The sequence below is a fragment of the Zonotrichia leucophrys genome, unplaced genomic scaffold (assembly GCF_028769735.1).
Source record: "Zonotrichia leucophrys gambelii isolate GWCS_2022_RI unplaced genomic scaffold, RI_Zleu_2.0 Scaffold_876_20416, whole genome shotgun sequence".
NCBI classification, from domain to species: domain Eukaryota; kingdom Metazoa; phylum Chordata; class Aves; order Passeriformes; family Passerellidae; genus Zonotrichia; species Zonotrichia leucophrys.
The window spans coordinates 1-20,416 of NW_026993081.1; the positions used below are offsets into that span (position 1 = coordinate 1).

General features: G+C 59.1%; 4 protein-coding genes across 4 annotated transcripts; 2 read left to right on the top strand and 2 right to left on the bottom strand.

Moving 5' to 3' along the window:
• Window positions 1–6: 6 nt before the first annotated feature.
• LOC135442029 (uncharacterized) lies at window positions 7–7,252 on the bottom strand (the record flags this gene model as incomplete). The annotated part of the gene is made up of 7 exons (XM_064701579.1): window positions 6,412–7,252; window positions 5,663–5,696; window positions 5,494–5,544; window positions 3,848–4,256; window positions 2,478–2,915; window positions 2,005–2,123; window positions 7–153 (listed from the first exon to the last, which is right to left on the bottom strand). Coding segments are annotated over exons 1-7 (1,366 nt in total), but the record flags the coding sequence as incomplete, so codon positions are not given.
• Window positions 7,253–7,690: 438 nt separating this feature from the next.
• Window positions 7,691–8,886, bottom strand: GPANK1 (G-patch domain and ankyrin repeats 1). The gene is made up of 2 exons (XM_064701580.1): window positions 8,500–8,886; window positions 7,691–8,416 (listed from the first exon to the last, which is right to left on the bottom strand). Exons 1-2 carry the CDS (start codon window positions 8,694–8,696, stop codon window positions 7,798–7,800), a joined length of 816 nt encoding a protein of 271 aa, XP_064557650.1. The 5' UTR covers window positions 8,697–8,886; the 3' UTR covers window positions 7,691–7,797.
• On the top strand, window positions 8,862–15,678 carry CSNK2B (casein kinase 2 beta). Its single transcript, XM_064701582.1, has 7 exons — window positions 8,862–9,002; window positions 9,382–9,465; window positions 9,564–9,666; window positions 10,639–10,754; window positions 11,407–11,482; window positions 13,412–13,601; window positions 15,488–15,678. The coding sequence occupies exons 2-7, from the start codon at window positions 9,394–9,396 to the stop codon at window positions 15,576–15,578; spliced, it is 648 nt and encodes a 215-aa protein (XP_064557652.1). The 5' UTR covers window positions 8,862–9,002; window positions 9,382–9,393; the 3' UTR covers window positions 15,579–15,678.
• A 1,226-nt stretch (window positions 15,679–16,904) lies between these two features.
• Window positions 16,905–20,048, top strand: ABHD16A (abhydrolase domain containing 16A, phospholipase; the record flags this gene model as incomplete). The annotated part of the gene is made up of 4 exons (XM_064701583.1): window positions 16,905–17,059; window positions 17,157–17,213; window positions 19,146–19,212; window positions 20,026–20,048. Coding segments are annotated over exons 1-4 (267 nt in total), but the record flags the coding sequence as incomplete, so codon positions are not given.
• Window positions 20,049–20,416: the final 368 nt, after the last annotated feature.

Below are 20,416 nucleotides of genomic sequence, written 5' to 3' on the forward strand. Positions count from 1 at the left end.
TGCGGCTCGCCCATCCCGAGCCGTCGCGGGGCACCAGGGCCACGTTGGGGTCGTTGCCTTTGTTCTCGGCCTTCAGGCTGGGCAGGTGCGCGGGGGGCGGCATCCGCCGGGTGGGCACCTTGCCCAGGCTCTGCAGCCCATGGCGGGGGGCGCCTGGGGGGGCCGGGGTCAGGTGAGACCCCCGAGACCCGACCTGCCCCCGACCCCGACCTGCCCCCGGGACCCCCGACCTGCCCCCGGGACCCCCGAAACTGCCCGGACCCCCGAACTGCCTGAGCCCCTGAGCCCCCTGAGCTCCACTGAGCCCCCCGCACCTTGCCCAGGCTCTGCAGCCCATGGCGGGGGGCGCCTGGGGGGGGGCACGGGCTCAGGGTGAGACCCCCGACCTGCCCCCGGGACCCCCAAACTGCCCCCGAGACCCCCAAACTGCCCCCAACCTGTACTGAAACCCCTGAGCTCCACTGAGCCCCCCAGACCTTGCCCAGGCTCTGCAGCCCATGGCGGGGGGCGCCTGGGGGGAGAGACCCCCTGAGCGACCCCCGAACTGACCCCGGACCCCCGACCTGCCCCTGAACCCCCGAAGCCGGACCCCCAAATTTCCACCGAGACCCCCGAACTGCCCCAACCTGTATGGAAACCCCTGAGCTCCACTGAGCCCCCGCACCTTGCCCAGGCTCTGCAGCCCATGGCGGGGGGCGCCTGGGGGGGAGAGACCCCCTGAGCGACCCCCAAATGACCCCGAGACCCCCGACCTGCCCCCGACCAAATGCCACCCCCAAACTGCCCCGGGACCCCGACCTGCCCCCACCTGTACTGAAACCCCTGAGCTCCACTGAGCCCCCCAGACCTTGCCCAGGCTCTGCAGCCCATGGCGGGGGGCGCCTGGGGGGGGAGAGACCCCCTGAGCGACCCCCAAACTGCCCCCGAGACCCCCGAACTGCCCCCGGGACCCCCAAACTGCCCCCATGACCAACCGAGACCCCCACACACTGAGGGGCTATATAGGCCACATCAAGACCCCCACCCAGATCCCCCCAAATTAACACAGATGGGTCTTGAACCCCCTCAGGACCCCCAAACACCCCCAAATCCCCCCCCCCAGGACCCCCGAACCCACCCCCTCATTTTGGGGACCCCTCCTTCCTCCCCAACTCTCCCCCAGAACCACAGGGGTCTGATTTTGGAGACCCCTCCTCAAACCCACAGATCCCCCCAAAACCATGGGGATCCCATTTTGGAGACCCCTCCTCAAACGCACAACCCCCCCCAGAACCACAGGGGTCTTATTTTGGAGACCCCTCTTTAAACCCCCTCAAAAACCAGGGGTATCCCATTTTGGAGACCCCTCCTCAAATGCACAACCTCCCCCAAAACCATGGGGGTCACATTTTGGAGACCCCTCTTTGAACCCCCTCAAATACCAGGGGTATCCCATTTTGGAGACCCTCCTCAAATGCACAACCTCCCCCAAAACCATGGGGGTCACATTTTGAGGACCCCTCCCCAAACTCCCCCCAAAAACCTGGGGGTCACATTTTGGAGACCCTTCCTCAAACCCACAAATCCCCCACAAAACCATGTGGGTCCCATTATGGAGACCCCTCCTCAACCCTGTAACTCCCCCCAAAACCAAGGGGGTCGCATTTTAGGGACCCCTCCCCAACCCCCCCCAAAACCGAAAGGATCCTATTTTAGGGACCCCTCCTCAAACCCACAAATTCTCCCCAAAAACCCGGAGGGTCCCATTTTAGGGACCCCACAACCCCTCCCAAAAATGGACCCCCCCATTTTGGGGACCCCTCCTCAAACCCACAAATCCCCCTCAAAACCTCAGGGTCCCATTCTGAGGACCCCTCCTCAAATGCACCAATCCCCCCCAAAAACAGAGAGTCCCAATTTTTGGAGACCCCACAACCTCCCCTATTTAGGAGCCCCCTCCTCATTCCCGGACCCCACACCCCCCCCGCCATGACCCGGCTGTTCCCGGTTCCCCGTCCCGGTTACCGGCGGCGCGGGGGGGCTCGAGCGGCCGCCCCCGGTAGCTCTCACTGAGGCTCAGGCAGTTGTAGCGCCGGCCCCGCGCAGCCCGATCGCTCATGGCGCCGCATCGGCCGCACCGGGACCTGCGGGAGGGAGGGGGCTCGGTCACACCGGGGCACGCGGGGCCGCCGCCGCCGCTCCCCCCCGGTGCCTCCCGGTACAGGCCGCAGGCCGCGACCCCCCCCCCTCAGAACACCGGGGGGGGGGGGTCACGGAGCCGCCCCTCCCTCCTCACACACCCCCCTAAACCCCGCCCCCCCCTTACCGGGACCCCCGGCCCCGCCCCCTCCCGGTACCGGCGGTGGGGGATGGGCCCCGGCGTGAGGGGGCCTCGCCGTTCCAAGATGGCGGCCGGGCCTGCGCTGAGGGAGCCGGGATTGGAGGGGGGGGAGTGTTACGGGCGGATCCCCGCGCCCTCCCCCGGCTCCCGTACCCACCTGTCCGCCCCGGGCGGGCTCCGCGTCGGCGGCTCCGCGCTCGGGGGCGGCGGGCGGGGCGGGCGGGCGCCGGATGGCGGCGGATTCCGCTGCCCCCCCCCTCCCTCCCTCCCTCCGACACAGGGCCCGCGGGGCCTCCGCGCATGCGCCGCGCGCGCCTCGGGCCGCGCCGCGCGCAGGGAGGGGCGGGGCCGACGCGGGGACGCGCCGCCATTGGCTGAGGGAGCCGAGCGGGCGAGACCAATGCTGTGCGGAGGGAGGGAGGGAAAGCGCGCCCCCCCCGCGGAGTGGAGCGGTCCTGGAGGTGACGTCATCTGGCGGCGGCGCTGCGGCGCCCCCTGGCGGACGGGAGGGATGGCGGCGCTGGTTGCCGTGGAAACGGGAGCCACGCCCACCGAGCGGGGGAACTGGGGACACTGGGAGGGAACTGGGGGGGAACTGGGGGGGAAATGGGGTTACTGGGAGGGACTGGGAGGGAAATGGGAGGGACTGGGAGGGACTGGGATGGACTGGGGAGCTCCCCGGGCCCGCCCCCGCTCTCGGCTCCCCCGCGGCCGCGGCCGTTCCTGGTACTGAACCCGCCCGGGTCGGAGTTTTTGCCCAATTTCCGCTTTTATTGGGACTTTCCGCCATAAATTACACAGCAGTGAATAAATTACCGGCCCCGCCCGCGCCCGGGGCTGCTCGGCCGCAAAATTCGCTATAAATAGATAAAACTCTTATTAAAAAACCTGATACAAACGTACAAAAGTTACATACAAAAACGTCTATAAATAGAAAAATAAATAAATTTAGCTTCTCGCAGCGCGTTCGTCGGTCTCGGTTGGTGCTGCTGGTGCTGATTCCAGCCGGGACCCAAACCCGGAGACCCCCGAGACCCCTCTGAAACACCCAGAGACCCCTGGAGCTTCTGGAGCTCCCAGAGACCCCCAAGACCCCAAAGCCCCCTGAGACCCCCAGAGCTCTCAGAGACCCCCAAGACCCCAAAGCCCCTGAGACCCCCAGAGCCCTGGGGACCCCCAAGACCCCAGAACCCCAAAGGTCGTGAAGCCCCTGAGCTCCCCAAAACCCCCAAGACCCCTGAAGCCCCCAGAGCTCCCCAAGACCCCAAAGCCTCCAGAGACCCCCAGAGCTCCCCAAGACCCCCAAGACCCCGAAGCCCCCAGAGCTCCCAGAGACCCCCCCAAGCCCCCAAGACCCCAAAGCCCTGAGCCCCCAGAGCCTCCCCAAGAACCCCCAAGGTCCTGAGCCCCCAGAGCTCCCCAAGACCCCCAGAATCCCCGACCCCCAAAGTCCACCCCAGACCCCCAGACCCCAAAGGCTGCCCCCTGCAGGTCCAGAACGCCCCGAATCCGGCCCAGCATCCCCGCCGAGAATAGGCGTGCCCGGCGCCGTGCAGGTCCAGGAAGCGGCCGGCCGAGGTGGTGGCGGCCAGGCGGTCCCCGCGGCGCAGCTGGAACACGGCGCCCTGGTACAGGGTCTCTGCCCAGAGCCCCCCGAGCCCCCCGGGCGGGCACACGGAGCGGGCGGCGCGGAGCAGCGGCACATCCCGCGGGTACTCTCGCGAGAGCCGCGACACCGCCAAGCGGAGCGGCCGCCTGGGGGCGCTCCCGGGCCCGCAGCGCCCGCCCGAGAACGCGGCCGAGGCGTAGACGAAGTAGAGCCCGTCCCGGGGCACCACCAGGCGGTTCCCGCGCAGGCGCACTCCGTTCCGCACCAGCGCCGGCGCCACGCCCGCCTGCCAGCGCAGGGAGCCGCGGGAGGACGGCCATGGAGAGGCTGGAAATGGGAAAAATTGGGTTAAAATATAATATATATACAAAAATCTACAGAAATCCCAAAAAAACTGCCCCAAAAAAGCCAAAATCCACAGAAATCCCCCCAAAATCCCCGCCTGCCAGCGCAGGGAGCCGCGGGAGGACGGCCATGGAGAGGCTGGAAATGGGAAAAACTGGGTTAAAATATAAAATATATACAAAAATATAACCAAAAACATACGAAAACTGCCCCAAAATCCCGGCCTGCCAGCCAGGGAGCCGCGGGAGAACGGCCATGGGAGGCTGGAAATGGGTAAAACAGGGTTAAAATATAAAATATATACAAAAATCCACAGAAATCCCGGCCAAAACAGCCCCAAAAAACCACGAAAACCCCAAAAATCTGCCCCAAAAAAATGCCAGAATCCTCAAAAAACTGCCCCAAAAATCCACAGAAATAACCCCAAAATCCCGGCCTGCCAGCGCAGGGAGCCGCGGGAGGACGGCCATGGAGAGGCTGGAAATGAAATGGTTAAAATATAAAATATATACAGAAATCTACAGAAATCCCCACCAAAACGGCCCCAAAAATCCAAAAAGCAAAACTGCCCCTCCAAAATCCCCGCCTGCCAGCGCAGGGAGCCGGGAGACGGCCATGGCGAGGCTGGAAATGAAAAATGGTTAAAATATAAATATATACAAAATCTACAGAAATCCCCCCAAAAATCCACAGAAATGCCCCAAAAGCGCAGGGAGCCGCGGGAGGACGGCCATGGCGAGGCTGGAAGAGAAATTAAATGGTTAAAATATAAAATATATACAAAAATATAACCAAAAATATACAAAAACTGCCCTAACAATCCACAGAGAAATCCCGAAAAAACTGCCCCAAAAATCCACAGAAAAATCCCCAAAAAACTGCCCTAAAAATCCACAGAAATAGCCCCAAAATCCCGGCCTGCCAGCGCAGGGAGCCGCGGGAGGACGGCCACGGGGAGGCTGGAAGGGAGGAAAGGGAGCTCTGACACCAAGAATACCCAAAAAACCCCCCAAAGTATCTAAAAATACACCCAGAAGTCTCCAAAAATCCCCCCAAAAAATGCCTGCTTCCCACAGCAGGGACTCCCAGTGCCCTCCAGTCCCTCCCAGTTTGTCCCAGTGCCCCTCCGGTGCCTCCCAGTACAAACCAGTAACCCCAAACCCCATTTTAACGCTTTCCCAGTGCCCCCCAGTCCATCCCAGTGCCCCCAGTTTCTCACCCACAACGTGCGCAGCCGGTTTGTCCCCTCGTGTCACCTGCGGGGGGGGCCCTGGGGACACAGGGGGGGGCGTTGGGAAATTGTGGGGACCCCTTGGGGGTCTCTGGGGGGGTCCCTGGGGGTCTGGGGGTGTCTAAATGGGTCTGGGGGTCTCTGGGGGGGCACTCACCGGGTATTGGTGGGGGCGGCGTCTCTGGGAGGTCCTGGGGGGGACAGAGAGAGGGGTCAGGGGGGGACAAAGGGGTCACAGAGGGGTCACGGAGGGGTCACAGAGGGGTCAGGGGGGGACACAAAGGGGGCAAATGGCGGGGACACAAAGGGGACACAAAGGGGGGCAGTTCCACAGGACAGGGGGTGACACAGGGGGGACATGGATGGGGGGGTCCATAGGACACAGGTGACACAGGGGGGACACACAGGTGACAAGGGGGGGGTCCATAGAACACTGAAGGGACACACAGGGGACACACAGGCAGTCCATGGGACACAGGGGACACAGGGGGACACACAGGTGACATGGCGAGGGCCATACCACAGGAGGTGACACAGAGGGGACACACAGGTGACATGGAGGGGGTCCATAGGACACTGAAGGGACACACAGGTGACACACAGGTGACACACAGGGGACACACAGGCAGTCCATGGGACACAGGGGACACACAGGTGACACAGGGGGACACACAGGTGACATGGAGGGGGTCCATAGGACACTGAAGGGACACACAGGTGACATGGAGAGGGTCCATAGGACAAGGGGGGGGACACAGAGGTGACACAGGTGACACACAGGCAGTCCATGGGACACAGGGGACACACAGGTGACATGGAGGGGGTCCATAGAACACTGAAGGGACACAGAGGTGACACAGGTGACACACAGGGGACACACAGGTGACACGGGGGGGGGGTCCATACCTGTCGGGGCAACCGCGTGGCCCCCGCGGGCAGCACCAGCAGCAGCAGCAGCAGCGCCACACCCGCGACACCGGGAACGGTGACGGTGACAGAGGCGACACCGGGAACGGTGACAGAGGCGACAGAAACGCCGCGGGCCCGGGGGGGGCGCGGGGGGGGCCCGGCCATGGCGGCTCTGACCGGGCCAGGCCCCCCCCGGAACCTTTAAGAGCCCCCCCGGCCCCCGCACGGGGCGGCCCCGGCACTGGGACTCCCCCCGGAACCGGAAACGGAACCGAGACCGGAACCACCGCGGGAGGGGATGGGGGGGTCCCCGGCCGCTCTCCCCTCCCTCAAACTTTACAGCTGCCCCCCCCCCAATTAATGAGCCAGCCCTTAATTAACAGCTCAGTTAATCAGCTCGTTAATTATTATGATCTAATTATAGGGGGGAATTAAGCAGCTAATTATGTTAATGAGACCCCGCCCCCGCCGCGCTGGGTTTTCCCATTGTGGGGGCGGGGGGGAGCCCCAAAAAGCGGAACGGCCCAAAAAAGCGCCTGAGGGGGGGCGGGGGAGGGCAAAAAAATCCCACAGGGGGAAACCAAAAATTGCAATTTGGGGGGTGTCCCAAAATTGCATTGGGGAGACCCAAAAAAATGTGGGGGTCCCAAAAATCTGGGGGGGAGGCCAAAAATTGTCCTGAGGGGTCCCAAAAACTCTGGGGGAGGGTCCCAAAAATTCGGGGGAGGGGGATCCCAAAAAACGCCGTGAGGGGGGACACCCAAAATTCACATTTTTGGCATTTAGGGGGACCCAAAAATCCGGGGAGAGCCCAAAACTGTCCCGGGGGGGCCCTGAAAATCTGGGGGGGGGGGGGCTCAAAAACCGCCCTGGAAAGCCCCAAAAATCGGGGGGGGGGGGGGGGAGCAAAAACCGCCTTGTGCAAAAAAACAGGACAAAAAACGGGCGAAAAACGCCCTGGTGGGGTTCCAAAAAATCCGGAAGGGCCCCAAAAATTCGGGGCAAAACCAAAACGGTCCCGAGGAAGCCCCAAAATTCCGGGGAGGGGCCCTGAAAACCGTCCCGGGGGTGGGGGGGCCCAAAACCACATGTGGAGAATCTGAAACTCTGGGGGGGCCCCAAACGGTCCCGAGAGCGCCCCAAAATTCCGGGGAGGGGCCCAAAACCACAAGTGGAGAATCTGAAACCCCGGGGGAACCCCAAAAACCGCCCGAGGGGGAGGGGGGGGCTCCAAAAATCCGCGAGAATCCAAAAACCGCCCCGGGGGGGGGGGGGGGCCCCAAAAATCCGGGAGAGTCCAAAAACCGCCCGGGGGGGGTCCCGGGGCCCTCTCAGGTGCCTCAGGGGGGTCTCAGGAGGGGTTTTGGGGGTCCCGGGGCCCTCTCAGGGGGGTCCCGGTGGTCTCGGGGGGGTCCCGATGTCTCTGAAGGGGTCCCGGGCGGGATTTTGGGGGTCCCGGTGGTCCCGGTGCTCCCTCAGGTGCCTGAGGGGATTCTCCGGTGCCTCCTCCCGTTCCCATTCCCGCCTCATCCAGATCTCCCATCCCCGTTCCGCCTCCTCGGTACCGAACCGGGCCCGGTCCCGCTCCCGGTGCTGCCCCCGGTCCGGCCCCGCCTCAGAACCGAACCGGGCCCGGTTCTGTTTCCGGTTCGGCCCCGCCACGGCCGCGGTGTCGCCGGGCCCGAAGTGCGAGATCCGGGCCCGGTTCCGGTGCCGGCCCCGCGCCCAGCCCAGCCCGGCCCGGTCCCGTTTGAGCTCCGTGGGCACCGGGAGGAGCCGCCCCCGCCCCGCCGGGCCCAGCCCGCCGCCGGCCCAGCCCGCCCGCAGCAGCAGCCGGTACCCGGGCCCGGAGCAGGCGCCGGAACCGGAACCGGGACCGGGAACCCAACCGGAACCGGAACCGGGGGCGGCGGGCAGGCCCAGCAGGTGCGCGGTGGAGCGGCGGTGCCGGGCGGGGGAGTCACGGAACGAGGCCCCGCAGCTGCGGCAGAAGTGGGCGGGGCTACGGAAACAAACCGTTAATTATTATTAATAGTTAATTACCGAATTATTAATTATTAATTGATTCACTGGAATCGCACCCACCTGGGCGGCTCCGAGGCGGGCTCCGCGCCGCCGCTCTCGGTGAATAAGCTCTCGTAGAAGCTCCGAGCTGCGGCACCGGGATCGGCGGAGGCCGCGGAGGCCTCGGGAGGCGGCGGCGGCGGCGGCTCCGGTTGCAGCTGCCCGTCCTTCCAGCGGCCCGCGGGCTCCCGGGCACGGCGGAACTCGATCAGGGCCATGGCGGCCACCGGGAGGGCCCCGGGGCAGTTTTGAGGGTCCCGTCCGTTCCTTGTCACCGCCACCGGAAGTTGTGATCGGTGCTGCGGAACCACGTGACTCACCGGGCGGGCTCTGATTGGTCCGCACAGGCGCGGGACCGCAGTCCGGGCGGAAGCTTCGGCGCAGCGCGGCGCTGATTGGTCAACGAACCGGAAATGGCGGACGGGCGGCTGTGATTGGTTGTGTCCGGCGCAGGGGCGGGGTTTGGGGCGGAAGCGGCGGCTGCGCGTGCGCGGATCGTGCCCGGAGCGCCCCTCAAGCGGCGGGTGAGGCCCGGGGGGCTCCGGGGGCACCGGGACGGGACCGGGAGGGGCTCGGGAGGGTCCCGGGGGGTCCTGGGGGTCTTTTAGTGCCCTTTGGGGTCCGTCCGGGCCGGCCTTGGTGTGCGGGCGGTGCGGGGGTGCGGGGCTCGGTGGGCCCGGTGAGGCCCCGGCGGTACCGGGAGCACCGGACGGGACCGGGACGGGCTTGGGAGGGTCCCGGGGGCTTCCAGAGGTTCCGAGAGTATCTCGGGGCCCCTCCGGACCTCCCTGTGGTGCGGGGAGTGCGGGGCTCGGTGGGCCCGGGGAGCACCGGGAGTTTCCCGGGGGGAAGATTTGGGGGGGGGTCCCGGGAGGGTCTCACGGTCGCCGTTGTTCCCCGCAGATCCCCGGGACCATGAGCAGCTCCGAGGAGGTGTCGTGGATCTCGTGGTTCTGCGGCCTCCGCGGCAACGAGTTCTTCTGTGAGGTGGGGACGGGACCCCCGGTGGGACCCCCGGGACAGCCCCGGGACCCTCGCGGACCCCGAAGGGACCCCCAAGCCCCCCGTTTGCTCCCCAATTGCAGGTGGACGAGGATTACATCCAGGACAAGTTCAACCTGACGGGGCTGAACGAGCAGGTGCCGCACTACAGACAGGCCCTGGACATGATCCTGGACCTGGAGCCCGGTAATTGGGTCTGGGGGCTTTGGGGGGGGGTCTGGGGGATCAACCTGGGCATGATCCTGGACCTGGAGCCCGGTAATTGGGGCTGGGGGCTGCGGGGAGGTCCATCAGGACGTGATCCTGGACCTGGAGCCGGGTAATTGGGGCTGGGGGCTTTGGGGAGGGGTCTGGGGATCAGCCTGGCATGATCGTGGAGCTGGAGCCAGGTAATTGGGGCTGGGGGCTTTGGGGAGGGTCTGGGGCTTTGGGGCATTAGTCTGGATGTGATCCTGACCTAGAGCCCGGTAATTGGGGCTGGGGGCTTCGGGGTGGGTCTGGGGGTCAACCTGGACATGATCCTGGACCTGGAGCCCGGTAATTGGGGCTGGGGGCTTCGGGGAGGGGTCTGGGGGATCAACCTGGGCATGATCCTGGAGCTGGAGCCCGGTAATTGGGGCTGGGGGCTTTGGGAGGGCTGGGGCTTTGGGGGGCTTGTAAAGGGTCTGGGGGCTTTGGGGGCATTCATCAGGACATGATCGTGGAGCTGGAGCCCGGTAATTGGGGCTGGGGGCTCAGGGGGGTCTCTGGGGGATTTGGGGGCACTCTGGGGGTCTCTGGGGTATTTGGGGGGATATTTGGGGGTCCAGACACCCCTTTGTTGCCCCCTCCCCAGACGAGGAGCTGGAGGACAACCCCAACCAGAGCTTTGGGGGGTTTGGGGGTCTCTGGGGGTCTCTGGGTGGGTTGGGGGTCTCAGGGGGATTTGGGGGCACTCAGGGGGGTCTCAGGGGGGATTTGGGGGGGGTCTCAGGGCGTATTTGGGGGGGTCTCAGGGGGTCCTGACCCCCTTTGTTGCCCCCTCCCCAGACGAGGAGCTGGAGGACAACCCCAACCAGAGCTTTGGGGGGAATTGGGGGGCATTGGGGGATTTGGGGGTCTCTGGGGTATTTGGGGGGGTCTCAGGGGGTCCTGACCCCGTTGTTGCCCCCTCCCCAGACGAGGAGCTGGAGGACAACCCCAACCAGAGCGATCTGATCGAGCAGGCGGCCGAGATGCTCTACGGGCTGATCCACGCGCGGTACATCCTGACCAACCGGGGCATCGCCCAGATGGTGAGACCCCTCCCCAAATTACCCTGAGACCCCTCCCCAAATTACCCTGGGACCCCTCCCCAAATCCCCTGAGACCAATCCTGAGCCACCCCTGATCCACGCCTGGTACATCCTGACCAACCGGGGCATTGCCCAGATGGTGAGACCCCTCCCCAAATTACCCTGAGACCCTCCCAAATCCCCTCTGAGACCCCTCCCCAAATTACCTGAGACCCCTCCCCAAATCCCTCTGAGACCCCTCCCCAAATCCCCCTGAGACCCCTGCCCTGAGACCAACCCTGACACCCACCCTGAGCCCCCCCTGATCCACGCGCGGTACATCCTGACCAACCGGGGCATCGCCCAGATGGTGAGACCCCTCCCCAAAATCCCCTGGGACCCCCAGGAACCCCTGAGACCACCCCTGGGACCCCTAAATTCCCCCAGAGACCCCTGAGATCCTTCCCCAAATTCCCCTGAGACCCCCAAGCCCCCCCAGAGACCCTGACCCATATCCTGACCAACAGGGGCATTGCCCAGATGATGAGAGACCCCGGGACCCCCACCCTGAGACCCCAAACCCCCCCAGAGACCCCCAGGACCCCCACCCTGAGACCCCCAAATCCCCTCTGAGACCCCCCAAGACCCCCATAACCCCCTTTTATCCCCCCAGTTGGAGAAGTACCAGCAGGGAGACTTCGGGTACTGCCCACGGGTCTACTGCGAGAACCAGCCCATGCTGCCCATCGGTACTGGGTTATACTGGGTTATACTGGGTTATACTGGTTTATACTGGGGGCACTGCGAGAACCAGCCCATGCTGCCCATCGGTACTGGTTTATACTGGTTTATACTGGGTTATACTGGTTTATACTGGGGGCACTGTGAGAACCAGCCCATGCTGCCCATCGGTACTGGGGATACTGGGTTATACTGGGATATAGTGGGTTATACTGGTTTATACTGGGTTATACTGGTTTATACTGGTTTATATTGGGTTATACTGGGTTATACTGGTTTATACTGGTTTATACTGGTTTATACTGGGGGGCACTGGGAAAGGGTTAAAGGGGATTTGGGGTTACTGGTTTGTACTGGTTTGTACTGGTTTATACTGGGGGCGCTGGGAAAGGGTTAAAGGGGATTTGGGGTTACTGGTTTGTACTGGTTTGTACTGGAAGGAGTCACTTTGGGGTTATTTGGAGTTGATTTGGGATTTATTTGGGATCTCTTTCGAGTTTATTTGGGGTCCCTCAGAGAGGTTTTTTGGGGTTTATTTGGGGTTTTTTGGAGGTTTTCCCCATAGGGTCTCTTAGGGGTTTTTCTGGGTTTTTTGGGGTGTCTGTTTTGGATTGGGGTCTCTTTGGGTTTTATTTGGGGTATATTTAGCATTTATTTGGGATTTATTTGGAGTCTTTTCGGGGTTCATTTGGGGTTTATTTGGGGTTTTCCCCCACGGGGTCTCCTCAGGGGTTTATTTGGGATTTTTTGGGCTTTATTTATGATTTTTTTGGGCTTTATTTGTGATTTTTTTTGGGCTTTATTTGGGATTTTTTGGGCTTTATTTGGGGTCTCTTATGAAGGATTATTTGTGTTTTTTTTGGTTTTTTTTTTTGTTTTTCCCACACGGGGTCCCTTAGGAGGGTTTCTGTGGGGATTTTTGGGGTCTCTGATTTGGGTCTGGGGTCCCAGGGCTGTCGGACATCCCCGGGGAGGCCATGGTGAAGCTCTACTGCCCCAAGTGCATGGACGTGTACACACCGTGGGCTGGGGTCCTTTGGGGGGTTTCTATGGGATTTTTGGGGTCTCTGATTTGGGTCTGGGGTCTCTGTGGCTTTATTTTGTATTTTTTTGGGGCTTTATTTGGGATTTTTTGCGCTTTATTTATGATTTTTTCGGGCTTTATTGGGGTCTCTAGAAGAATTATTTGGGTTTTTTGTTTTTTTTTTTTTTTGGTTTTTCTCACTCGGGGTCCCTTAGGGGGTTTCATGGGGATTTTTGGGGTCTCTGATTTGGTCTGGGGTCCAGGCTGTCGACATCCCCGGGAGGCCATGGTGAAGCTCTATTGCCCCAAGTGCATGGACTTGTACACACCGTGGGGCTGGGGTCCCTTTGGGGGGATTTCTATGGGGATTTTTGGGGTTTTTGGGGTCTCTGATTTGGGTCTGGGGTCTCTGTGCCCCCCAGGGCTGTCGGACATCCCCGGGGAGGCCATGGTGAAGCTCTACTGCCCCAAGTGCATGGACTTGTACACACCGTGGGGCTGGGGTCCCTTTGGGGGGGTTTCTATGGGGATTTTTGGGGTTTTTGGGGGTCTCTGATTTGGGTCTGGGGTCTCTGATTTGGGTCTGGGGTCCCAGGGCTGTCGGACATCCCCGGGGAGGCCATGGTGAAGCTCTACTGCCCCAAGTGCATGGACTTGTACACACCGTGGGGCTGGGGTCCCTTTGGGGGGGTTTCTATGGGGATTTTTGGGTTTTTTGGGGTCTCTGATTTGGGTCTGGGGTCCCAGGGCTGTCGGACATCCCCGGGGAGGCCATGGTGAAGCTCTATTGCCCCAAGTGCATGGACTTGTACACACCGTGGGGCTGGGGTCCCTTTGGGGGGATTTCTATGGGGATTTCTATGGGATTTTTTGGGGGTTTTTTGGGGTCTCTGATTTGGGTCTGGGGTCCCAGGGCTGTCGGACATCCCCGGGGAGGCCATGGTGAAGCTCTATTGCCCCAAGTGCATGGACGTGTACACGCCCAAGTCGTCGCGGCACCACCACACGGACGGCGCCTACTTCGGCACCGGCTTCCCGCACATGCTGTTCATGGTGCACCCCGAGTACCGGCCCAAGCGCCCCGCCAACCAGTTCGTGCCCAGGTCAGTGAAACACCCCAAAAATATCCCAAAAACACCCCAAAAACACCACAAAAATATTCCAAAAAACCCCTCTCACAAAACAAAAAATCCCCAAAACACCCAAAACCACCCCAAAAAAACCCAATACCAACCCCCCCAAACCAGAGAACCCTAAAACACCCCAAAAACCACCCAAAAATCCCAAAAATATTCCCAAAATCATTCTCAAAAACACACCCAAAATCCTCAAAACACCCCAAAAAAACCAAACCACCCCAAAACACCCCCAAAAACACCCCAAAAAACCCCAAAAACACCCAAAAAACCCCAAAAAACCCCAAAAACACCCCAAAATCCAAAGGTGCACCCCGAGTACCGGCCCAAGTGCCCCGCCAACCAGTTCGTGCCAGGTCGGAACACCCCAAAAACACCAAACACCAAAAATCCCCAAAAATATTCCCAAAAACACCCCAAAAACCCAAAAACACCCAAACCCAAAATCCCCAAAATATCAAAACACCCCAAAACACCCCCAAAGCACCCCGAGTACCGGCCCAGCGAAAATTCTGCAGGTCAGAAAACACCAAAACACCCCAAAAATCAGCAAAAGCATCGAATTATCCAAAATATTCCCAAAAATACCTAAAAAAGCAAAAACACCCCAAAAATCCCCAAAAACACACCAAGAAATCCCCAAAACACCCCCAAAAAAAACCCAAAACCATCCCAAAAACACCCCCAAAAAAACCCAAGAGAACCTCAAAAACACCCCAAAAACCACCCAAAAATCCCCAAAAACACCCCGAGTACCGGCCCAAGCGCCCCGCCAACCAGTTCGTGCCCAGGTCAGTGAAACACCCCCAAAACACCCCAAAAAATCCCAGAAATATTCCCAAAAACCCACCAAAAATCCCCAAAAACACCCTAAAAACACCGCAAAAACCACCAGAAACACCCCAAAAACCCGCCCAAAAATATTCCCAAAAATATTCCCAAAAACACCCCAAAAAATCCCCAAAACCACCCCGAAAACACCCCGAGTACCGGCCCAAGCGCCCCACCAACCAGTTCGTGCCCAGGTCAGTGAAACACCCCAAAAACACCCCAAAAAATCCCCAAAAATATTCCCAAAAACACCCCCAAAACATCCCCAAAAATCCCTAAAACACCCCTGAAAACAGCCCCAAAAACACCTCCAAACACCCCAAAAAATCCCAAAAACATCCCCAAAACACCCCAAAAAAAACCAAAACCACCCAGAAACCCCCAAAAAACCCCCAAAAAATCCCCAAAAACACCCCAAAACACCCCAAAAAAAACCAAAACCACCCCAAAAACACCCCCAAAAAAACCCAAGAGAACCCCAAAAACATCCCCAAAACACCCCCAAAAAAAACCAAAACCACCCCAAAAACACCCCAAGAAAACCCCCAAAACACCCCAAAAATATTCCCAAAAACACCCCAAAAAGATCCCCAAAAACACTCCCAAAACATCCCCCAGAAACACCCCCAAAAACACCCCAAAAAATCCAAAGGTGCACCCCGAGTACCGGCCCAGCAAAAATGAGGTCAAAACTCAGGGAAACAACCCCAAAACACTCAGTGGAAACAAGGTCAAAACTCAGGGAAATTTTACCAAAAAGCCCTGAGGAAATGAGAGAGACAAAAAAAGGGAAAACGACCCCAAAACCCCAGTGAAAACCAGCATAACAAGCACAGATTTTTCCCAAATCCCTGTTTTCCCCCAATCCCTGTTTTCCCAAATCCCCATTTTTTCCCCCAAAATCTGCCATTTTCCTCCAAAAATGCCCAATTTTCCCCCCAAAAATCCCAAATGTTTTCCCAAAATCCCCATTTTTCCCCCAAAATTCCCATTTTTCCCAAAATCCTGGTTTTTCTCCCCAGGCTCTACGGGTTCAAGATCCACCCCATGGCGTACCAGCTGCAGCTCCAGGCCGCCAGCAACTTCAAGAGCCCCGTCAAGACCATCCGCTGAGGGACCCCCAGAAAAACCCCCCAGGACCCCCAAAATGCCCCCAGGACCCCGAACCCCCAACCCCCCCTGACCCCCAAAAGAGATTTGGGCTGAAACGCGGCGATTTTGGCTCTTTTTTGGGGGAATTTGGGCGTCTCGCGGCCTTCGGGCCTGGTTTGGAGGGGTTGGGCGAGTCTGGGGTGGTTTGGTGGAATTTGGGGGTTTTTGGGTGGAATTTGGGGGGTTTTGGGGTGGTTCTGGTTGGGTTGGGGTCTTTTGGGTGAAATTTGGGGCATTTTGGGTGAAATTTGGGGTCTTTTGGGTGAAATTTGGGGCATTTTGGGTGAAATTTGGGACGTCTCGGGGCCTTCGGGCCTGGTTTGGCAGGGTTTGGGCGAGTTTGGGGTGGTTTGGTGGAATTTAGGAGTTCTTTGGGTGGTTTGGCAGAATTTGGGATTTTTTGGGGTGGTTTGGGGTGGTTGAGGTTGGTTTGGGGTGAAATTTGGCGTGTTTTGGGTGAAATTAGGGGCATTTTGGTTGCAGTTCCATTGGGGGAATTTGGAGTCGGCCTGGGCGGTTTGGGGACAATCGAGGCCTTTGGGGTCACCTTAAACAGATTTTGGGGCACTCCTGGGTGGTTTTGGGAGGAATTTGGGGTCATTTAAGTGGATTTGAGGGATTTCAGGTGGTTTTGTGTATTTTGGGACACTTGGAGCTGGTTTAGGGAGGTTTTGGGGTTGTTCCAGACCAATTTGCATCATTTTGGGTGGATTCGGTGCATTCCAGGCCGGCTTTGGGGTCACTTTCAGCTGTTTTGAGTCACCTCCATCCGGTTCTGGGGCCTCTTTTCCCCATTCCCGCCCCATTCGCTGGATTTTGGGCCGATTTCCGCCGCCTTTGGTGCATTTCGAGGCCTTTTCTCGCGTTCCCATGACAACGCCGCCATTTTGTCCCCGTGACAACGCCGCCATCTTGTCCCGCCCCTGTTCCCATGACAACGCCGCCATCTTGTCCCGCCCCCGTTTCCATAACAACGCCGCCATCTTGTCCCGCCCCCGTTTCCATAACAGCACCGCCATGTTGTTACGCCCACGTTTCCATAACAACGCCGCCATTTTGTCCCTCCCATATTCCCATGACAACGCCGCCATCTTGTCCCGCCCCCGTTTCCATAACAACGCCGCCATTTTGTCCCGCCCACGTTTCCCCATGACAACGCCGCCATTTGTCCCGCCCATATTCCCATGACAAGGCCGCCATTTTGTCCCGCCCCATTCCCATAACAACGCCCCCCGGTAAGTGGGCGTGGCTTCACCGCCGGTTCCGGTCTCGCCCCGGAAGCGCCGTTACCCGGAAGCGCCGCCACTTCCGGCGCCGCCGTCATGGCGAAGCTCCTCAGCTGCGTCCTGGGCCCGCGGCTTTACCGGGTCCATCGGCCCCGGCCGCCCGGGCCGGCCCCGGGGAGCGGCGGCGGCGGCACCGAGCGCGGGGAGCCGGCCTGGGTGAGGCGCATGCGCGCGCGGGGCGGCGGCGGTTGCCATGGGAACGGCGCTGACCCCCGGTGCCCCCCGTTATTTCCCTCCCCCCTCCCCACAATAGGACTCGTATTACCAACCGCGGGGGCTGGAGAAGCACACGGACAGCGTCCTGGCCCTGGTGAGGCCCACCGGGCACCGGGGCACCGGCCTGACCCGGCCTGACCCCGATTCTCTCCGGTTTACCCCGATTTCCCCGAGTTTTACCCCAAAAACCCCACCCGGATACCCCCAAAAACCAACCTAGAGAACCCCCCCGAAAACCAACCCAGAGACCCCCAAAAAACCAACCCTGAGACTCCCGAAAACCAACCCTGAGACCCCCAAAAACCACCCCAAAATCAGCCCTGAGACCCCCAAAAACCCCACCCGGATACCCCCAAAAACCAACCTAGAACCCCCGAGAACAACCGGAACCCCCAAAAACCAACCAGAGACCCCCAAAAACCAACCAGAGACCCCAAAAAACCAACCTAGAGACCCTAAAACACCCAAACCACTCGAGACCACCTCCAAAAACCAACCAAAACCCCCCAGATATCCCCAAAAAACCAACCTAAAATTCCCAAAAAACCAACTAAGAGACCCCAAAAAACCAACCCTGAGACCCCCAAAACCAACCCTGAGACCCCCGAAAACCAACCCTGAGACCCCCAAAAACCAACCCAGAGACCCCCGAAAATCCAACACTGAGACTCCCAAAAACCACCCCAAAAACCGACCCTGAGACCCCCAAAAATCCAACCCTGAGACCCCTAAAAATCACCCCAAAACCAACCCTGAGACCCCCAAAAACCCACCCAGAGACCCCCAAAAAACCAACCCAGAGACCCCTAAAAACCAACCCAGAGACCCCCGAAAACCAACCCAGAGACCCCTGAACACCCATCCAGAGACCCCCGAAAACCAACCCTGAGACCCCTAAAAACCACCCCAAAATCAACCCAGAGACCCCCGAAAACCAACCCTGAGACCCCCGAAAAACCAACCCAGAGACCCCTAAAAACCACCCCAAAACCAACCCAGAGACCCCAAAAACCAACCCTGAGACCCCCAAAAAACCAACCCAGAGACCCCCGAAATTACCGCAGGCCTCGGTTCTCTGGGGGTCTCATTTTGGGGGTTCCATTTTGGGTGCCCCATTTTAGGGGTTCCATTTGGGGGTCCCATTTGGGTGCCCCATTTTGGGGGTCCCATTTGGGTGCCCCATTTTGGGGGCCCCTTTTGGGGGCCCCATTTTGGGTGCCCCATTTGGGGGTCCCATTTTGGGGGTCCCATTTTGGGGTCCCATTTTGGGTGCCCCATTTTGGGGGTCCCATTTTGGGGGTCCCATTTGGGGGTCTCATTTTGGGGTCCCATTTGGGGGTTCCATTTTGGGGTCCCATTTTGGGTGCCCCATTTTTGGGGTCCCATTTTGGGTGCCCCATTTTGGGGTCTCATTTTGGGGGTTCCATTTTGGGTGCCCCATTTTAGGGGTTCCATTTGGGGGTCCCATTTTGGGTGCCCCATTTTGGGGGTCCCATTTTGGGGGTCCCATTTGGGTGCCCCATTTTGGGTGCCCCATTTGGGTGCCCCATTTTAGGGGTTCCATTTGGGGGTCCCATTTTGGGTGCCCCATTTGGGGGTCCCATTTTGGGGGTCTCATTTTGGGTGCCCCATTTTGGGTGCCCCATTTTGGGTGCCCCATTTTGGGGGTCCCATTTTGGGTGCCCCATTTTGGGGTCCCATTTTGGGGTCCCATTTGGGTGCCCCATTTTGGGTGCCCCATTTTGGGGGTCCCATTTTGGGTGCCCCATTTTGGGTGCCCCATTTTGGGGGTCCCATTTTGGGTGCCCCATTTTGGGGGTCCCATTTTGGGGTCTCATTTAGGGGTGTCCCATTTTGGGTTCCCCATTTGGGGTCCCATTTGGGGTCCCATTTTGGGTGCCCCATTTGGGGGTCCCATTTTGGGGGTCCCATTTTGGGGTCCCATTTTGGGGTCCCATTTGGGTGCCCCATTTGGGGGTCCCATTTTGGGTGTCCCATTTTGGGGTCTCACCCGGGGGTCCCGCAGGCCTCGGTGCTCTGGTCCATCTCGTACTACGCCTCCCCCCTGGCCGTGTTCTACCTGTACCGGAAAGGTGGGCGGGGGTCTCACCTGGGCGGATTTTGGGGGGTCTCTGAGGGGTTTTTGGGGTCTCTGAGTTTGGGGATATTTAGGAGGTTTTTGGGGTTATTTTTGGGGATATTTAGGGGGATTTATTTGGGAATATTTACGGGGTTTTGGGGTCTCTGAGTGATTTATTTGGGGATATTTAGGGGGTTTTTGGGGTCTCCGATTTATTTGGGGATATTTAGGGGGTTTTTGGGGTCTCTGAGTGATTTATTTGGGGATATTTAGGGGGTTTTGGGATTTTCTGAGTGATTCATTTGGGGATATTTAGGGGGGTTTTGGGTCTCTGAGTGGGTTTTGGGGGGTCTCAGGGATTTTTGGAGGGTTGGTTTTGGGGTGTTTTTGGGGATATTTGGGGCATTTTTGGGGGTTTTGAGGAGGTTAATGGGGGTCTGTGGGTTGGTTTTGGGGTGCTTTTTGGGGGTTTTTGGAGGGGTCTCTGGGGGTGATTTTGGGTTGATTTTGGGCTGGTTTTGGGAGGTGATTTTATGGTAATTTTGGGGTGATTTTGGGTTATTTTTGGGTTGATTTTGGGGTGTTTTTGGGAGGTGATTTTATGGTAATTTTGGGGTGATTTTGGGTTATTTTTGGGTTGAATTTGGGGTGTTTTTGGGAGGTGATTTTATGGTAATTTTGGGACGTGTTTGGGTTATTTTCGGGGTGTTTTCAGGCTGTTTTTGGGTTGAATTTGGGCTGGTTTTGGGAGGTGATTTTATGGTAATTTTGGGGTGATTTTGGGTTATTTTTGGGTTGAATTTGGGCTGTTTTTGTGCCATTCCAGGCCTGCTGACCATGTCCCGCGTGGTTTGGGGTGATTTTGGGGGATGTTTTTGGGATGCGTTTGGGTTTTATTTGGGGTGTTTTTGGGGTGATTTTGGGGGGTGATTTTATGGTAATTTTGGGCTGATTTTGGGTTATTTTTGGGTTGAATTTGGGGGTGTTTTGGGGAGGTTTTGGCAGGTAATTTAGTGGTAATTTTGGGGTGATTTTGGGTTATTTTTGGGGGTGTTTTGGGGAGGTTTTGGCAGGTGATTTTGTGGTAATTTTGGGGTGATTTTGGGTTATTTTTGGGTTGAATTTGGGTGTTTTTTGGCCATTTCTCCCTGCCAGGCCTGCTGACCATGTCCCGCGTGGTTTGGGGTGATTTTGGGGGATGTTTTTGGGATGCGTTT

Bases quoted from the DNA above. Each gene is read 5' to 3' on its own strand.
- GPANK1 (XM_064701580.1), bottom strand. From the start codon at position 8,696: ATGGCCCTGATCGAGTTCCGCCGTGCCCGGGAGCCCGCGGGCCGCTGG. The intron at 8,417-8,499 runs GTGGGTGCGATT...TTGTTTCCGTAG, and splicing joins CCCGCCTCGGAGCCGCCCAG to CCCCGCCCACTTCTGCCGCA.
- CSNK2B (XM_064701582.1), top strand. From the start codon at position 9,394: ATGAGCAGCTCCGAGGAGGTGTCGTGGATCTCGTGGTTCTGCGGCCTC. The intron at 9,667-10,638 runs GTAATTGGGTCT...CCCCCTCCCCAG, and splicing joins GATCCTGGACCTGGAGCCCG to ACGAGGAGCTGGAGGACAAC. The intron at 11,483-13,411 runs GTACTGGGTTAT...CTGGGGTCCCAG, and splicing joins CCAGCCCATGCTGCCCATCG to GGCTGTCGGACATCCCCGGG.